Source organism: Spodoptera frugiperda, chromosome 1 (assembly GCF_023101765.2).
Source record: "Spodoptera frugiperda isolate SF20-4 chromosome 1, AGI-APGP_CSIRO_Sfru_2.0, whole genome shotgun sequence".
NCBI classification, from domain to species: Eukaryota; Metazoa; Arthropoda; class Insecta; order Lepidoptera; family Noctuidae; genus Spodoptera; species Spodoptera frugiperda.
In genome coordinates this window covers 11321393-11340696 of record NC_064212.1, presented here as the reverse complement: position 1 = coordinate 11340696, position 19304 = coordinate 11321393, and the positions used below count along the sequence as shown (strand labels likewise).

The following is a 19304-nucleotide window of genomic DNA, read 5'->3' as shown; positions in this document are numbered from 1 at the left end:
GATCCCTCATCGACTCTACTCGATTCTGTCGATTCGCGCGCGTGTAGTCGACAACACGCCTGCAAACAGCTCCGTGTCTATGGTCAAACTTTGACAGCTCGCGCATCTGGCGTTGTCGTATTTATACTCGAATAAACAGAAGTTTCGTCAACTTTTCATAAAATAAAATCATAAATCGGAAACTGCTGGGTTGAGGACGAGGACCAGCGTCCCCCAGTCGCGAGTGACATTCGAGGTAACGGCACCCTATCCCGTCCGAAAATACCATCGTCGAACAGGTGTCTCGAACGAAATGTGTGCCAGTTCCCAGCGTAATTAACTGACGAGGGGCGTGAATAATACAAAAGTGTATCGATCGCCGAGATAATCGGTCCCGGGGACGACGGCGTCTCTGCTAAACCAACTCGGTGGGCGCTCGCCCTCCGGTCCAGAACCAGGCAGGACGCTAGAACTGTGTACAGAACTGCCGGCGATGTTCCACCGGAGAAGTGACACTAGCTAGGGACTCAAGAGCATCACACTGCGCGACCCTCAGTCGGGTGCGCGCTATGCGGGCGGCAGCAAGGTGAAGGCAGCCGTGGCGAGCATGCCGCACCAGTTCGGCGGGGCGGGCGCGGGCGCGGGTGCGCTGGCGGGCGGCGCCTCGCCGCCTGCGCAGCACGCGGCGTTATTCCCGCGATATGGCGGCGCAGCAGGACCTGGCGCCGGCGCCTACCGTCCAGAAGAACGTCGTCTTACTCGTGAAGCTATGGAGCGCTACCTGCGCGACCGCTCCGACATGGTCGTAGTCATTCTACACGCGAAGGTAGCTCAGAAATCTTATGGAAACGAGAAAAGGTTCTTCTGCCCGCCACCATGTATCTATCTGTTTGGAGATGGTTGGCGACTGCGGCGCGAGCGCATGCTTCGAGAGGGAGAGACTGAGCAGGCAGCACAGCTGTGTGCATTCATTGGCATTGGTAACTCTGACCAGGACATGCAGCAGCTGGACCTCAACAATGGCAAGCAGTACTGTGCCGCCAAGACTTTGTACATATCTGACTCTGACAAGAGAAAGCACTTTATGCTGTCGGTTAAGATGTTCTATGGTAATGGGCATGACATTGGTATTTTCAATAGCAAGAGAATAAAAGTGATATCAAAGCCCTCAAAAAAGAAGCAATCCTTAAAGAATGCAGATTTGTGCATTGCAAGTGGAACAAAGGTAGCTCTGTTTAATAGGTTGAGGTCACAAACAGTATCAACGAGGTATCTGCATGTGGAGAATGGTAACTTCCATGCATCCTCCACACAGTGGGGAGCGTTCACAATACACCTGCTGGATGACAATGAGAGTGAGTCTGAAGAATTTGCTGTAAGAGATGGATATGTTCACTATGGATCCACTGTAAAGCTAGTATGTTCCGTAACAGGCATGGCACTACCCAGACTAATAATAAGAAAGGTAAAATCATTGTTTCTGGTATCCTAATAATAATTTTTACCTAAACTTAAAAATTATCTTTTACACCAACTAGATAAATCTTCCATAATATACAAATTGTTAGCATACCTATGATAAGTTGGTTAGAGCCAATTTTAAGTTGTTATTGTAGTTTCCGCCTGTTGTTGTTTTGCGCAACAAATATTGCCCTTGTGCAGAACATGATGGTATTGTTTCTTAATTGTATCAAAAATAATTTTATAATTACCTAACATTTAAATCATCATTTATTGTTATTGTTATAATAAAAATAATCCATTTATTTTACAAATCATGATGATTTAATAAAGATAAAGATAATGCTCTAAAATCACTCTTTATAAATATACATACAACATATTATGATAAAAACTATAATGTTAGTATGGACCTAGATCTTGACTGTCCTTTATTACAATCTCCAGTCTTCTTAGAGAGATACAATATTATTCTTTTGTGTCTCAAAAACTGACAGTCAAAGAAATTAAAAAAGTCATAACTAAGTTACCATTAAAACTTCCAGCTAAATTTTTCTTTCAATAAGAAATCTTACCATATTTTTCATCTAAATTAGTCTAAAAAGTTTTTAATCCTACAGGTGGATAAGCAAATGGCCTTATTAGAAGCGGATGATCCAGTATCTCAATTGCATAAATGTGCATTTTACATGAAGGACACGGAACGCATGTATTTGTGTCTATCGCAAGAGAGAATAATACAGTTTCAAGCCACACCATGCCCTAAGGAACCTAATAAGGAGATGATCAATGACGGAGCTTGCTGGACCATTATATCCACTGATAAAGCCGAATACCAATTTTATGAGGGCATGGGACCTGTAAGGTATGTACAATATTTATTTACTATATTTATATGGCAAAAGTAATAATAAGTTAAGACTCTATAGAGGAGATTCAGTAGAATTATATTATAAAAATGTTAAATTCTAACAATGGTCCAACTTTGTTAGTTGTGGTTAGTTCAAAATTAAAAATGTTTCATATTTTTTATGTATGGAAACTAAAGATATAATTAACCACAAAATGATAAATAGTTAGGTATTTTAAGGACCATGTATTTTGATCACTTCCTGTATTTTATACAATTGTATTTATAATTTATAATATTTTTTCCCCGTTCCCAGGGAATATATTAAAATCCTTTTAACTACTTTAGAGACAACATTTGGCTATATAAAAGTTCAGTGCTACTTTTGACTATCTATGAAAATAGAGATAACTAATAGCTCTGTGATTAATGAATGGGTTGGTAAATACAAACACACTTAACAATATTATTGATAGCAGTTTTTGTGTGTCTAACTAAAAATCATTCTCATTTAGTAAGGCTTAAAACGTATAACTCCACTGTGCCGACGGCATTAGTTTACCTCGGATATCTACCACCAATAAAAGAAAACAAAGGAAATTCACACGTTAATAATAACATTGAAATTTTGACGCCCTGGGAATATCTTCCCCAAACATAAATTATAATCAATATTTTTTCCACACTGTGTTGTGAAAACCTGCTTTAAATTAGGTACCAACTACCAACACTGTTCGTAGCAATATTTATAGCATCATATGAAAGAAAACATAGTGAAAATTCGCACGCTCATCATAACACGTAATGTATACCCTGGGAACTTAGTAGTAGCTGTCACGCTGAACATAAGCGATTGGTCTGACGTCGTTGTCTAACTGGCTAAGTGTAGCGACAAATGGTTTGAACCTAACATAACATTACGCCTGTTGTCCCCCTAAGGGGAAATGTGATTACCTACAGCATTCACTGCATAATCCAGATTTATCTTAGTATCTTTTATGGGAATCTGAGTCAAATACAGCTTTGATCTTATTTTAAATTAGAATCTTGTTTTAATAAAATACTATTTAACTGAACCTAAAAATAAATCTAAAGTTCTAAGTAAAATACACATTTGCAATAACTAGGTCGGCTTATAAATAATTCCTTTGTAACTACCTAACTTACAAAACAGTAAATTGTTACCTATCGTTTCTTACTCGGAACATAGATCGATGGACTCGATCGACTTCGGGGAAACGAACTTTTGCATAATAATGCAAATAAAATCCAATAGTTAATCGCAAAGCAAATATTTTTCAAATATTTACTCGCAGTCTATCATAATCTAATGGCCGACAATATTAAATTACCATTACAAAAGGTTCAATTAATCTCGATGCAGAGAGATCACCCCTAAACTAGTTTCGCCACCCCTGCATTTTCGTGGCACCCCATGTGAGTTGCACTCCAAAAACATATTGATGTGTTTTAGTAATGGTATATTGTTCCCTTGTGCCGATTTTGCATCGCTCGGAGACCACAGATTTAGCTGATTGATTTTATTAGTCGCGTCTAGGGGACCTCTGACACACTTTTTGCTGATGGCCGAAGTGTTTTTTATTAACGCTTTTATACAGAACTCAGGGCGATTACAACGAAATTTTCTTATTGTAAGACTAGTAGCTTAGTATTATTTCTTTTTTGTTAAAACCTTCAATTTATAGCTTTTTGCAGAAACTTAAAAACATTTAAAAATATATTACGAATATTTTCACTTCCTTATTTCAAAAATATTTAATTGAATGATTTATCAAATTTAGTATCCCACCAACTAGGTAGTAATATTTTCAAAATGTCCAATCTGATGAAGTAATCTATACTCGCATGTTCTAAAACAAGTGTATTTAATGTCACATAGTACATGTACATACCTATGATATTCGTGAATTGTATTAGTGACTAAAACAAAACTCTTTCCATGCAGGTCCCCCGTAACTCCAGTGCCGCTAGTCCACTCGCTAAACCTCAACGGCGGCGGTGACGTAGCAATGTTGGAGTTAGCTGGCGACAACTTCACGCCTTCCTTGCAAGTGTGGTTCGGTGACGTGGAAGCGGAGACCATGTACCGCTGTGCTGAGTCCATGCTGTGCGTCGTACCTGACATCTCACAGTTCCGAGGACAATGGCTCTGGGTCCGACAGCCCACACAGGTAACTTAATTTAAGGAGTTTAGGCTTTTATTGGTGATCTAAATGTAAGGGGTATAATACACAAGGGGTATAACATACAAAGTAATAAGTCTCACTGAGGGGATAAAAGGTATATCCAGTATAAATTCTAGACCATAATTAGTATTTCCTTAGGGTAAGGACTCTTTCGTTAAGCGTTATAAGTGAGTCGGAAATTAACTTACTCTTCATATTTTTGCAAACCTCCTGTTCACACACAAATACAGCCATCGAACGGACACCACAAAACAATTGTATATCTTTTATTACGTACAATTTAACGGGTCCCTATTCACATAATCTCCGTTGTCAGGAAGTGAGCGTCGCGATCACACCGCTTAATAGTTGGACGCTTAAATAAATTTAGTCGTGAGAACTCGGTTGCCTGCATTTTCAAAATACAACTGTTATGATATGTCGCCGAAAGGACGCACCTGTGTCTATAAAGTGATTTGAAAACAATCGACACAATATACAAACAATAACAAAGTTATTAATGCGTACAATTAGCTGAGGACGATTGTTCTAAGTCTATTAAACTAGAACATCTGGTGGGCTGCATGTGGCTAGCTATATACTTATATTGCAGATGAAGAGATTGTTTGTTTTATTGCTAATCTGTTGACGGGCTTGAGACAATTACCTTGCGTTTGTATTAATTTTTTTGAAGGGAATCGATGCTATTAAATGTGATAGAAACACTGAAATCAGAAAGAAAAAGCTATGGCAATTAGCTACTGAACATGTTTAGCACACACGTATTCCGTGTACTTCTAATTTTAATTGATCTTCAAACCTCCAGAGTTGTAGGTATGTACAAGTGAACCCATAAAGTTTAAGTACCGACTTGTTAAATAGTATAAATTTATCGACTCGTTATCAACTTAAACTGGATTCATAATATAAAGTTTTTAATACGTTTCATGTGAATTTGCATGCAACATTCGTATAAATAGGAATTCTAGTTTGTAACATTTTATTTCTTGGAATTGCAACCCTCTAGCAGATCGATGTAATAATACGGTCTGCCTTTGATAGGAGCTTGCATAATTTATGTGTCACTGGACATAAATGGCTTCGTACTTTCGTACTGATGTACATCGTGAACAGTTAGGCCTTTTTCAACCCTCTAGTTATAATAGCCAATTTTGCTATGTTTAGTGATTATATTATTCATCTATCGATTTATATTAGGTACAATACTTCTTTGTATGAAGTTATGGGAACATGTCTCAGCCCTCGCCAGTATTGCACTGAGAACCAAATACATAATGCAATTGAATAGTCTTCTTCTCCGCTTCAGGTACCGGTGTCGCTGGTGAGGAACGACGGCATAATATACGCGACGGGGCTGACGTTCACGTACACGCCGGAGCCGGGCCCGCGGCCCGTGTGCGCGCCCGTGGACGACGTGATGCGGCCGGACGCGGCGCCGGCCTGGCACCACGACCACGGCGCGCACCGCCTGCCCGACAACTCGCTGCAATAGCCCATGGACTGCAGGCTGGACGACGACAGCCTGCAGTTATAAACTCACTCTGTGGCAACTCTAAAACTGTGTTATGTGACTCCAAAGAACCGAGCCGTCTCGTACAACGGACAAGTGACTTTCGCACGAAAGACATTTGGTGAGTGATTCAAAGACATCCCTAATGTATAATTTCGATAGTGCCTAATGTCTATTCATCATAGCATGATCTCTGGCGGGGTTTGTGCTGCACGCTGAATGGACGGGTAATATTTTTGAAAATTGTATTTTAAGTCGTTCAAATGAAATGTATGCTGTTAGAAACGGCGTAAATATTTTATTCGCGCAAGCATGTTGCGTCAGTGACTCGACCTGCTTATTGAGGCGGTGTCTCCAGGAGGGGGAATGTACAATAGAAATTATGTAGCTCATTAGATTGTGCAATATTTAACGATTTTACTTTTGCGACTGATTCCATGATGACAGAAATGCACGTGGATATACGTACACCGTACAGGTCTCTCTTGTGGAGATGTGGCCCTGATGCTGGGTATCAGAACTCTTTGAGAGATAAGTTTAACAGATCATGTTACGGTCTATAGAATATAGAAAGCTTTATAATTAATGAAAGTGCCACTTCGCGAGGCGATCGCTTTGCTTGAGAGCTTAGACCGCAGGGCGCCGCAGAATACTATGTCAACACGAACGACGTGTGCCTAAATATATCGTAAAAGTATATGTTTGTATATCTACGAGATTATTACACCAAAACTATGATTAAGGTTAAAATTCAGCAATAAAAGCAAGTTGTGACAAGAAAATATAAAATAGAAGAATTTGTGATAAATACTGAGTAGGCTCTACTGTGTTTCGAGACGTGACAATTTGATTGGTTGCAGCTATGGAAATTATTTTTTATGTTATTTTTAAGGAAATTTACAAACTGGTGTAGAACTGATAGACAAGTAGAGCTGTACGTATGAATATGTAATCTATTTCGCTGTATCAATAATTCCTGTTGTCACACGGTTAGCGGGTTGAAACTGGGCCAATAACTCTTGTTTACTGAATCAATAACTGCGATGTTACCTGCGATGGTTTATGTTCATAATATTGCTGATTAATGGCTGTTTGTCTCAGAAAGATTTTATTTAATTTGTATAATATTTTAATGGCCCACTGAATATACATTATGAGCCATTTTTACTTATAGAAGACAAAATCTGCTAACGCTACTCGTTGTACATGTTTATTGAAAGAAACGTATAAGTGTAAAGTCTGTGTAATTTGAGTAAAATAAAGTCTGGGCACCATTTTCCTCTCGTATAAATACTCAGGGTATTTGCCCTTATTTCAACCAGTTAACTATACTGTATACACTACGTACGATATGTATAGAATATTTTACTACCTTCTTAATTCCTAGTCCTAATAATGATTTCACATTTCTTACCAATTTTACTCGCCATTAAAAAGCGCTTTTGGAATGCACAATTAGTTTTAAATTACTCGCAATAATTGCCAACAGAGCTCGTCAAAGCATTGTTTGTAAAACGTTCTGATAGGTATACAGGGAGGTAGTTCCTACTCCGGCATTTAATATACACCAATACTGATAGTTCGTTCATTGTCATCGTCATAAAGAGATCTCTCTGCTCTTAGATTTGTTTCTTTGGGGCCAAATAGTTGTAATATCCATGACAAGTCATTGCGTTTATACTATAATACTATTCTAACTTTATATAAGTTTACGTTTGTTTGGGTAAAGGAAAATGAACTCTACGAGATTTATTTTAAGAGTGATTTTAATGTAATTGGTTTGTATAAATTAAGTAGATATCCTAGATGATTAGTTAGTTACAAATTGAGTTAGAAAAGAGCCAAATAAGTCCTTTTATCTCAGAATACTTGGTGAAGTATTTGTTTCTTTACATTGCTTTAGTTGTTTACGTACCGACTATGTTTGCTTATGTGCCCGCAAGTCAATCGGTCTCAATGTGTATGCACAATTTATCTAATTAACTACACTTGGTTGACGATTATAATAAAATCCATTAAAGACACGTAGTGTGTCGTTGTACGTATGTATATTTACGGAGATTTTAAACGAACAATACATGTAGTTTAGTAGCTAGCGTTAGTCCATAGCACTGTATGAGCTCTGCACATCGGACGCGATGCGACGCGACTGTGTCTGTGTCCACAGATTCTTTTATTATTTGTTGCGTAAAACACGTCGCACACACGACATCGCGTTCAATGTGCAGACTCCTCAAATAAGTAAATGATTAAAAAATGAAATTATAAATTTTACAAATTCTATTTATTTTATGCCAATATAATTTCTTGCGAGAAATGTATTGTTTTATGAAAACGGATTTGATGTGTATTTTTAATAAAAAAACGTGTGATTTCGAACATTCCATGTGGAAAGTGTAATAAGAAGTACAAAAAATATCAATATTTTTGTAGCAAAACGATATAATCTTATGGAATTGGTAAAGTTACAGTATTACAAGGAAATTAGTATTAAACGCGATGAATAGACAGTAATAATGTCGTCAATTTTGTAAAACGATAAGTAAATGATTTGTCATTTAAAAACTGTTTACTCCTTTTTATCATTTTACATTTGGTATTTCTATATTTGGAAATGGTCATATTTAAGTGGTTACTGCTCGGGTGCGACAGCGAGCCGGTGTACAAACTGTACAAAGCGTGTACAACAAATGATAAAGGAGCAGTGATTCTGAAATATGAATAAATATTTTTTAATAAAAACTGAATTTAATTAACGCAGTTTTTCATTAACTCCACCCCACATGATTAAGATTCAAAAGCAACATTCTAGAATAATTAAATACATTTCTCACAGTCGAACTGTTTTGCGCAAAGCGGATCTCATTGGTTTATTTCTCATTGTTTTAATTATAAACGAGGGGTCAAGTGTAATTATCTGCTTATGAATCAGTGTTAATCGAGGAATCAGTGCCTCGGCCGAAGTCTGTGGGAACGTCTTCAAAAAGTCTTCACATGATAATAACAAGTGTCTTCCCCTACATACCGTTCCGCAACGCTGGGTTTGACCTCAGATAATTATCACAAGTTTATACCCATTCCGCCATTGTTCGTTGCCGAGATTCACGGCAATAAACTGGCTAATATTTATGACATGTGCTCGCTCTGGGAAGTTCGACTGTCACAATATAAATTGGGACATAATTGAGTCAATTGATCTCCGATCTCTGGGGTTTGTCTGAGGTCCGGAGTCATACATGAGGCACTGTGAGCACGTCACAGAATAACGTCATACATTGCAATGGTGTTGATGGGAATTTAATTCTAAGTATTCATAGTGTAATTACATTCATGCAATGAGTGACGCCGGTCGACGTAAGAGATGATTATTTTCTTGATCGTGTCGCCTGTGCTTATACACTTAGAAAATCGAGAAAAACTGATGACATAACCCTAATGATGGATACTGTTTGAATAATCACTGGGTTTACCCATGTCCTGTTTCCGTGTCTTAATTGCTACTGTTGTAGTAATACAGATGCGAACTTATCAACTACAAGTTATCTCTTTCGTATCATGAGTTATAGCAGGATCTCAGTAATTCAATTACCTACCTAATTATTGTCTTCTACAGTTAATTACTTTTATGGTTTTTTTTAATTTTTATAATAAATAATTAACAAACTTTGAATTATTAATATATCGACATCGTAAACCTTGAAGACAGCAAATAAAACTATTCTGGTTAAAAATACATTAAAATAATATAGCAAGAACTGAAAAGTTAGTATTACTACTTCGTACTGCTAATATCCGACTAATAACAATAAATAAAAGTTCTGTTAATTAAAATGACTAACTACCTATATACAGGTTTTCGTCATGGTTGAGAAGGCTAATCTTCAGCTATCCATAATTAGTAGGTATAAGTAAGTATACAGAGTGTAACATTTGTTTGCGTCGCCGCCGTTGGCACAGGCCGCGCAGGCAGTGCGTCGCGTGACTGCTGACATTATTTCCCAATCGGTGACGTGCACAAGAAATTATGACGTTACACAGCACATGCACGTAACTATTCATTCATGAAGCTGCAAAAAATGTCATTGTGTTGAAAGAAAATAAGGCTAACACATCCTGCTCGATAATCACTAATCAAGGGAAACTCCACAACTGGTTTTCCCTAATCAGGATCCTTTTTGGCCACACTTGGAACCGGAACATCGGTTGGTCATTTACCTTCACCAATTAACCGTATGACGATTATATCTATGCTGGCTGTGAGAAATCTGTGTGCACACAATTGAATCATTGTCTACGTTTTTACATTCTGCCAAGTTGATCTATGGTGCCGAGATATGCAGAGTGTGGGAAATGTTCAGCGGTGCACTGCTCCAATGTTTTCCAACATGTCATCTTCGGTCGTGGGAACTGTAGCCATAGAAACACGAATTTTATGTTAAGAGCTCAGCAATTATATTATTTTTTCGTTTATCTTTAATTTATTTTTAAACTTGTTTTTCTTAAATCTTCTCCAAAGGACGTCCTCTACAATCACGACAAAAACAAGATCGTAATCATTAAACAAAAATATGATGAAATGATGTATTTTATAGTTATTAAACTGGTAAACATTTTCGTTTGTCTCGTAATTTTCTGTAATTTGTGAGTTTTTCGCATTGGCCATTCAGAGCTTGGTGGGTGGAGCATTTAGTTGAACCAAAACGCCCATTGTTTTCGGACAAAAAATACAGTTTGCTTGTGACGTAGATAGGTAGTATCTAGCTAGGTAGATTCACAACAGCCAAAGCTATTGCTTAGTAAAAAGGTACCCATCTATTAAGTAGATAGATTAGTAGAGGCTCGTAAACCTACATTGTTGGAATTAGTAAGCAACCTAATACTTTGTTTCGCAATAAAATTGTTTTTAATTTAAAATTTATTAGTAGGATGATTATTAACTATAATTCATACAGTTTTATGGCTGATCTTGGAATTCCCATTAAAGTAATCTTTATATATTTCGTGTTTAAAACTGCAATTATTTATCAACACAACTTACCTACCTAGGTACTAAGATATTTCTTAAATGTTTACGAAAAAAAAATCCCTCCCAGACAAAGGACATTTAAACACTAGTTGCACGAATGAATAGAAAAGTCAACGTTGAGCTTAACATTCGAAAAATTGGCGTTTCCTCAGTCAAAAAGTAACTATCTCGTCTTTTCAATACAATAAAATATTCAAAAAGAATCACACTTTCATTGATTGGTTTGACGATGTACTTAATTTTCGTTATATTCTAGAAATAAGTATGTTATTGGTCGTAAACGATAAAATTTTACATTTCGATAAAAGTATCTACGTGTCATAATCCAACCTATGTGAAACCCATAACTAGATTTCATTCAAATGACATTTATTAGGAGGGAGGTAACCGGAGCTGCGGACTACCGAAAGGGTTTACCGGGGTTCCGGCTCAAAAAAGCAGGAATAAGAACGGGGTGTTTTTTAGACAGTAAAAGTGTGACACTCTGTCTCTCTCGTGATTGTTAATTTTATTATGAAAAACCAATTTTCTTTAAGTAGCCGACTGAAAGAAGTCATTTATTTTACTATATCTATGTAGGTCTACGTATCTATATTTTTCTTTCACAATCAGTAATTGATTTGATGCCTACTCATTATGAAAAAATATCGATCTTCATAGAAAGTCTAGTACTCTCTTTCTAGTCCTAAGTACTATCTTTAAAAGCAGTAGATATTTTTTTCCAGACCGAATCTTTCCGAAACTACTGAACTGATTTGAAAAATATATTATAGAGTCGAAGGCGCATCTGGCTGGGAGGAAGTTGGGTATCCTCTCGAAGGTGAGACGGTACTTCACACCGAAACAACTACTGAGCCTGTACCAGGCGCAGGTTCGGTCATGTATGGAGTACTGTTCTCACCTTTGGGACGGCTCGGCTAGACACCAGTTGGATGCGCTCGAGCGCATTGAAAGGCGTGCCAAGAAGCTCATCAATGATGATGCGCTTGTGGAGGCCCGGCTTCAAAGCCTTGAACACAGGCGCAAGGTCGCAAGCCTTTCCGTTTTTTACCGGATACATTTCGGAGAGTGTGCAGGGGAACTGCACAACTTGATTCCCCTAGTCCTTTCCATCAACGAACCACAAGACAATCGGCGAGGCGTCACCGTTTCATGGTGGATATCCCACCCACTCGCACGAAACGCTTCGCTTCAAGCTTCTTTGTGCGAACTGCTAGGGAGTGGAACTCCTTGCCGGAGTCTGTGTTTCCTGATGGATACAACCTGGGTGTCTTCAAAGCCCGAGTGAATAGGTTGCTTATGGGCAGACGTGCTCCACCGTAGGCCGCATCATCACTTACCATCAGGCGAGATAGCGGCCAAACGTCGGCCCATTAAATATAAAAAAATTCTTTCACTATTTGAAAAGGTTATTTTTCGGTAGGTGATGTAGGCATCTGTTAACATCCCGATATTTCTCATGGGTTATGATTAGGATAGGTCCAAAGGCTTGAGTAGGCTCCATAGTCATCTTCTAAATCCACATTAGCGCAGCCGAAAGTCCCGTCTGCAGCTTAGTGTTATGTTCTTAATATCTTCCTTCTACCATTTCCTTAACCGATACTAGATAATACTAGATACCTCGTGTTATCAGATCCTCAGTGATTAAGTCAGCTTCCTCGGCGTTGAATGAGAGATCATCTCTTAGCTGCAATTATGTGCATAGTGACGCAACCATGATGCATGGTGTACGGAAGTTACTGCTATAGGTACATTTATTACTTTAGTTGATGATTTTAGCAAGTTTATAAGTATCAGAATATGGTTTGTTTAGAATACCTTAAACTTAAACTCGTTCTCTTTGTTCAGTTAGGTATTCATAAAAAGAAATCGACGATTGTCTTACTGTTTTCTGTCTAATTAGAATAATTAGTCTCATTGAAATGAAATGGAATAATTGTTCATGTTTGTTACAAAGTATCACTTTAACTCGTTAACTTTGAAATTAAACTAGACATTGTAAAGAGTCTATTGCCATTCATCGTGTTCAATTTCAGATTCCAGACTTATTATGAAATGTTGACGAGTTATGAAAAGAGTTAAGCAGGGTAGGGCGCAGGAAGGTAAAATATGTATAACAACCCTTATTATGTCGTTTTGTTTCCACTGCAATTATTATGCTAAAAGATCTTTTTTCTTGTAAGATTAATAGAGCCAAATGATGACTGAATCGAAGCAAAACTAAAAGGCAGTTCGTCTATGTTCTTCAGGGATCGGCGAAAACTTCTTCCACATATTGATTGCAACCGTAGATATATTATTATTTCAACACAGCGATTCTGCAAGGTAAGAAACATTTAAACTTACAAGAAAACTATAGAATGCCATATACTCCTTAAATACTTCAGTTTGCAGGACGTTGAGACATGTCAGGGGCTTACTCTTGAGTCCAATTTCGTTCGACAGACCAATTTATTGTCTGTCTCATGCAACACTTTGCATTCTATCCGTGTTGCGTGGATATTGAATTTGGCTTTATTTTTCATACCAAGAGTACACCTACGTTTGGGGTTGTATAGTTTTGACATTGAATAGGTAATTGTTGAGATTTTTTTGGATTGAAATGGTTTGACATTGGTTCTAAGAGTAAGCGCCCTGATCAGAGTAAAGATCTACTTTCGCATCTTAGGCCTAAATAGATTTGATGTTTTGGCAACTTTCCGGTAATGACACACAACACTGCAGTCAAGAGTATCTAATCAAATTATTCAATGTCCATTTACTTTTTAATCACAGATAATTCCATAACAAAGTACCTACCTATACAAGTCTACGTACTCAAGTAATTTTAGCTAGGTATGCCATTATTTACTTAATAAGTTCTGAGACGGAACGACAATTTCTTTGATGCCACATTGATTGCCAGTAAGTATGCGTCTATTGTTCTCTTCATTAATGAAAGACAGTAATAAAGTTGTAAATAACATTTTATGTAGCTTTAAACCGTTTTTGTGATGTATCTTTGATTCGAAAACTTTAGTCGTACGATGCGATGCGACACTTACGGTATCTTCCATGTTTCTGGTTTTAATGGTTCATAATTAATTATTAGATATATTTTATTAGTTAGCTTTTCAATTTTCTCAAGGTGAAAATTCATTAGAGATTAATGAATGAAACATTAAAAAAATAATCGATTCCCGGCTCGGGCGAAGTAACTAATACTGGGTTCTTTTCGGTTTTTCGAAAATTGTCAGTGGTAGCACGGAGTCTGGAAATGTTCCCGGTATATATGGCAATAGGCTTACCACCTATTACATGGGACTTACAAAATTGTGAAATGTGGATGTACATTGGCATTATGTGCCATAATGTGCACCTCTGCCTATCCCTTCGGGGATAAAAGACGTGACGTGAAAATTCATTAGAGATTAACTATCTCTTGGATCCTACCTGTCTAATGATGCCACAGGTGCAACTAATATATGGTAAGAATCGAAATTTCGGAAACAGCAGACGCCCTTGTCTTTTTGAAATGGTCTATCAGCGTAGGTACACAATAAGTCAATAGATATCGGTTCTTCATTCTTCAATTTATGGATTGAAATTAAGTCTTAACTGAAATCAGTTGATTCAGAACCGAACATATTCAACATTTTTTGCTATAAAAACACAAACGGTGGGAATGATCAAAACCATTATATATAAATACCGTACATTGTTAAAGATATTTGGTAGGAACAGTTAACTAATTTAGAAAGTTAACATGATTTTTTTGAAATTTGTTAAAATTCTGTTTTCTACTCAGCTGGAGAGCTCTAATTTCTGTCCCTCATACATAATACGTATATTTTGACATTTTCCTAATAAAGCGGTAACAACTGGTTTTTGCGACTATTTCCTCGAAACAAAATTTGTATACCTACTACGAAACGTTTATAAAACTCTAGAACTTGCACAACAAGCAAGCAATCAAACAATACTTAGTCACCGCTTCACCGGCCAAGTTTTTTGACATTTCACGTTGTCTACTTGCGGGTCACCAAAATTGCACACTTTAGGATGAGAAATCAGACTCGAAATTGCTCTAAACACTCATATTCTTGATGTTAGATAAATGACTTCCTGCTGGTGCTACAATAGAGGCATCATTATTCCTCGGGCTCCGTGAATAGGCCGCGCTGCCGTGGGAGTCTCTCACGACTTTATTGCGGATATATATTTTTTGTTTGTTCTAATTAACAGTTTTTCTAATAGTCTGCTTTTACTTTAATTGTTCTTGCTCATTCAGAGCAATGTTTTTAAGAGTTTTTTTCTTAAAATAGCGCTTAAAGTCAGAACGAACGTCGGGAAACATCGACGTTTCTTTGCCCCGACGTAGCACGTAATTGTGTGATTATCAAAATTGCTTGCGACATAATTGGACACTGTTGGATGTCTCTCTATATTTAAGTGCTTGACATTACAAAAATACCCAAATGTACCTACTTAACGTTTGACGCATATATAGAGACTTTCGTGTCTCTTTTCTTTTCTTGTCTTTATTTCTCACTTAACTTTAGCTCCCTAACTAATTGATCTAGGGAGCCGCTGTTTGTTTGATGATGAAGAAAACAGGATAAATCACATTTAAATATAAAAATCAGTTGCTGTTCGTTGGTCTTGCTAAAACTCGAGAACGGTTGGACTGATTTGTCCAGGGAGGGTTTAAAAGGTGAGAAAAAACATGTTTGAGGCGGTATGAAGTTTGTTGGGCTAGCTAGTCTACCATAAATATTTCAAAATACCAGTTTAGGTAAGTAAACACCCGTTACTAGTTAGATTTTAGATTTTAGCCATGATCGTCCCACTGCAGGGCAAAGGCCTCCCTCACCTCCTTCCATTCCTCTCACTAGTAGACATAATAAAATAAATGTTTAGTGCTTCTTCAGCTAGAAATGGTAGTTCGATTTCACAGAAATTTAAAAGAAAAAATCATATTACAATTTTAATTTAGTTTTTAAATGCATGGCTGTGTGCTACATTAGTCATTCACCAGCATCTTTGGATCTCTAATTCGAGTAAAGAAAGAATTTCCCAATTTCGCTACGGTACGTTTATCTAACCATAGAATCATTCCGCTTGATATGTAGGTATTAGCCTAGGGCTGGGTCATTCCTCCGTAACATTGTGATTAATGAAATGTATAACTTCGTAGATTTTTTATTTTAAACTGATACCATGTCATGTGTTATATTTATAGTACATAATATATGATATGACAGGATGGGTAATTATGTATTTTTTTAGGGGTAAAATCATCCAATGTGTTCTCCCGCTTTAAGCGAGGCGATAGTTAGTGTTCGACTCTTACTGACTAAAAACCACCTCGTTCCTAGTCCTGCTTGAAAAAAACGACGTTATGAAAATTTTGCAAATTTTACAGGTAAAATATAATAAACTTTTTAACTGTGTCGTGGGTGCGTTTTCAAACACAATTTCACACATGACACCCAAACTCAGAGCAACAATTTGTAGATTACTCGAAGGTTTGTTCTGTGCGGGAATTGAACCCGCGACAGCCAGCAGTCAGATACTTAACCACCTTCTTGGTTGGCGCGTGCCAAGGGCACTTCCGAGTGAAAGTTCCTCTGGACAGAACTGAACCCATACTCGTATTATTTATAATAAAAACACTCTCACAATAAAAGAGAAAATAATTAATTATTTACTTTAGTTTCTTTTTGTATGGGAATACTTTTGGCTGCATCATAACGTTTCTATTTTTATTGATAGAAGGGAATGGGTATAAACAGGAAGTGTTGAATAAAATAAAACACAAAATGTATCATTGTGACTCATGTTTACAACCACTCACAAATGCAACTTTTACTTTAAAGCGATATTAATAAAACAAACATAATTTAATTGTCACCGGACTCATGGCATGAAACTGACAATCAATGTAACACGATACCTATTATATAATTCCTTTACCTATTAAATAAATACATTGATGTTACCTATGTATTTTATATAAACGATAAATATATAAATATCTAGTCAATGCTACGGCAATATATTGCTCGATTTGTATCGATATTAAAGTCATTTTTCAAATGTTAAATCCCGTCAATCGATTGCAAATGTCATATGAGAAAAATCGAGCAATATACCAACCGTTATGTGCTTCGAATGCATTAAAGCACTGTTTTATTAAACTCCAAACAATGATAAATCTTATTTTCGAGTAAATATCTGATTCCTGTACGGTAAATATTGCTTTGTATGCGAGTAGCGCTGAAAGCTAGGCACTTTTAAAGGCATTTGTTAGCGACACTACATAATTTCATACCATGTTTTGTTACCGAACACCTAATTATAAATGTAACAGATCTTTTGGACATATTAGTTAATATTAAAACCGAATAAATACAAAAAAAAATGTATATAAAATAAATTTATTTCAATTTAGACTTAAACACGTTTTAATAAATACGATTATCTAATATCTAAGGTTTAAGATACGTATCTGTTAGCCGTTTCCATTGTAGAGTACATTATAAAGACCGAACACCTAACCTTAGGTCGTTGTACTTAAAAACTATAACAGAATGGATTTGGAATATCAGTAACATCGTTTAATATCTAGATATACTTCGATCTTAATGTATGGACGGATATATTCTACATTAGATTTTGTTTAATGCAAACGTAACAAAGTAACGCGATCACAAAAATTGTGCATCAAGTTTATCTACAATGATACAGCGCTTGTGACGGGGTACAGTCCACCCAATATATTCTAACTGTAATGTACTTCTTTCTAACTTCCAAATACAACAAAATATATCAGGTACACTGTACACACTTAATGTAAGCATTCGTTCTGACTGCATGTAAATGCTAAATTCTGTGTTAAGTTAAATATACCGCTGGGAAGCGTGTGAACTTAACGGTAAGCAGATAAAAATAATTGTGTCTAAAGTAGAGCATGACGAGACGAGATAATTAATTAGAAACTTTATCGACATAATAACAAAGTTCATTATCATTTGTCTACTAATTATTTTTAATTTTGTCATACAATAAACGACTAAAAGTCTAAGCAAATACAGCATATATTAGTCTACACGGTTATATTTTATCTCGTCTCGTTAGCGTTACTATAAAACTATATTCGCATTGTTTGACTATGATGACGTCATCGAGCACGTTACTTGACGCGGACGGAGCGCTGCTTGTTCATGTTTGTGAGCATGAGGGAGATGTATGACGTCAGCAGGTCGTCCATCTTGTACCCCAGCGAGGTCTCACACAGCAGCTTCGACCCTCGCACGAGGTTACCGATCGTCATGTGGAAGTAAGTGTTGCCAGATGACCAGTTTGATATTCTCGTGAATGGATGAGTTACTAGGATGTCCTGGAAACGAAAAATTTTATACTGTTATTAGTCTTAGCACACTATTAAGTACGGTGCCTACTTCAAACTTGTAAATATAAAATTCCTGACTCGGACTGATTCGTATCGAGTCCAATCGATTTCATGGTTTGCAATTTATGGTAAGTGCGTAACCTACTTATTAATTTTATTATCACAAATTTTTATTACAGATAGGTACGTCAAAAAGAAATAAAAAATTACCTTGGTCTGAGGATGTATCAAGCTCACTCCATGTTTGTTGATAGCAATCAGCAGCAGCTCAGGATAATTTGGTTCCGTCGTCTGTTTGACCTCGAAGAAGGCGGATCCGAACGTGGGCCAGCGGTAGATGACCTTCAGGAAGGTGATCTTGGCATCTTCAGGTGTCATACCAGCGTCCGTGTTGTAGGAAGCCACGATCGCCCGCTTCCAGTCAGCGGAGCTCTGCATCTTTATCAAATCTGCTGGGATCAGCTCACGAAGCATTTGCCTGGAAACCATATTATTCTTGTAAGTATTTTTTCTTTGTACCTACTAATTTATTGATATGCCTACTTAGGTAACCTCGATACTGATCTTCATAGAAAGCTAATGGAGAAGTATTGATTTGATTTAAAGATTATCCCATATCAGCTCGTATCCGAATTTGAATCGATTGAGATTCTAATTAACATTGAGTGTTTTGTAAACTAATCTATGTAAATCTATTGATTTGGTACTTAGTAGTTTCTTTTGGATTCGCACACATAATTCCGAAAAGTAACATAGCGACAAGCTACATGTATAAAGCTAAGAGCTGTTGGGACGGAAACCCCTGCTCCTGGTTATAGTTAGACTTTTTTATAAGATTTGATACTTAACTGATGATTTATTTAATTCAAGTTAATAAA

At 36.9% G+C, this 19304-nt stretch overlaps 2 protein-coding genes across 4 annotated transcripts in view; one reads left to right on the top strand and one right to left on the bottom strand.

The window, feature by feature from the left end:
• The first annotated feature begins 138 nt into the window (after positions 1 to 138).
• LOC118273589 (suppressor of hairless protein) lies at positions 139 to 8763 on the top strand. 2 transcript variants are annotated; one of them, XM_035590636.2, is made up of 4 exons: positions 139 to 1444; positions 2061 to 2305; positions 4257 to 4482; positions 5804 to 8763. In XM_035590636.2, exons 1-4 carry the CDS (start codon positions 587 to 589, stop codon positions 5987 to 5989), a joined length of 1515 nt encoding a protein of 504 aa, XP_035446529.1. In that variant the 5' UTR covers positions 139 to 586; the 3' UTR covers positions 5990 to 8763. The 2 variants fall into 2 exon arrangements, with proteins under 2 accessions (XP_035446529.1, XP_050552512.1); XM_050696555.1 differs by having other exon boundaries at positions 5786 to 8763.
• Positions 8764 to 16837: 8074 nt separating this feature from the next.
• The window catches only part of LOC118273718 (myosin-VIIa), a 45033-nt gene continuing 42566 nt past the window's right edge, over positions 16838 to 19304 (bottom strand). For both annotated transcript variants that reach the window (XM_035590821.2, XM_035590820.2), the window contains 2 exons: positions 18637 to 18904; positions 16838 to 18414 (listed from right to left, as the gene is read on the bottom strand). In XM_035590821.2, the coding sequence (XP_035446714.1) occupies positions 18208 to 18414; positions 18637 to 18904 (475 nt within the window). In that variant the 3' untranslated portion in view covers positions 16838 to 18207. The remainder of the gene's footprint in view (positions 18415 to 18636; positions 18905 to 19304) is intronic.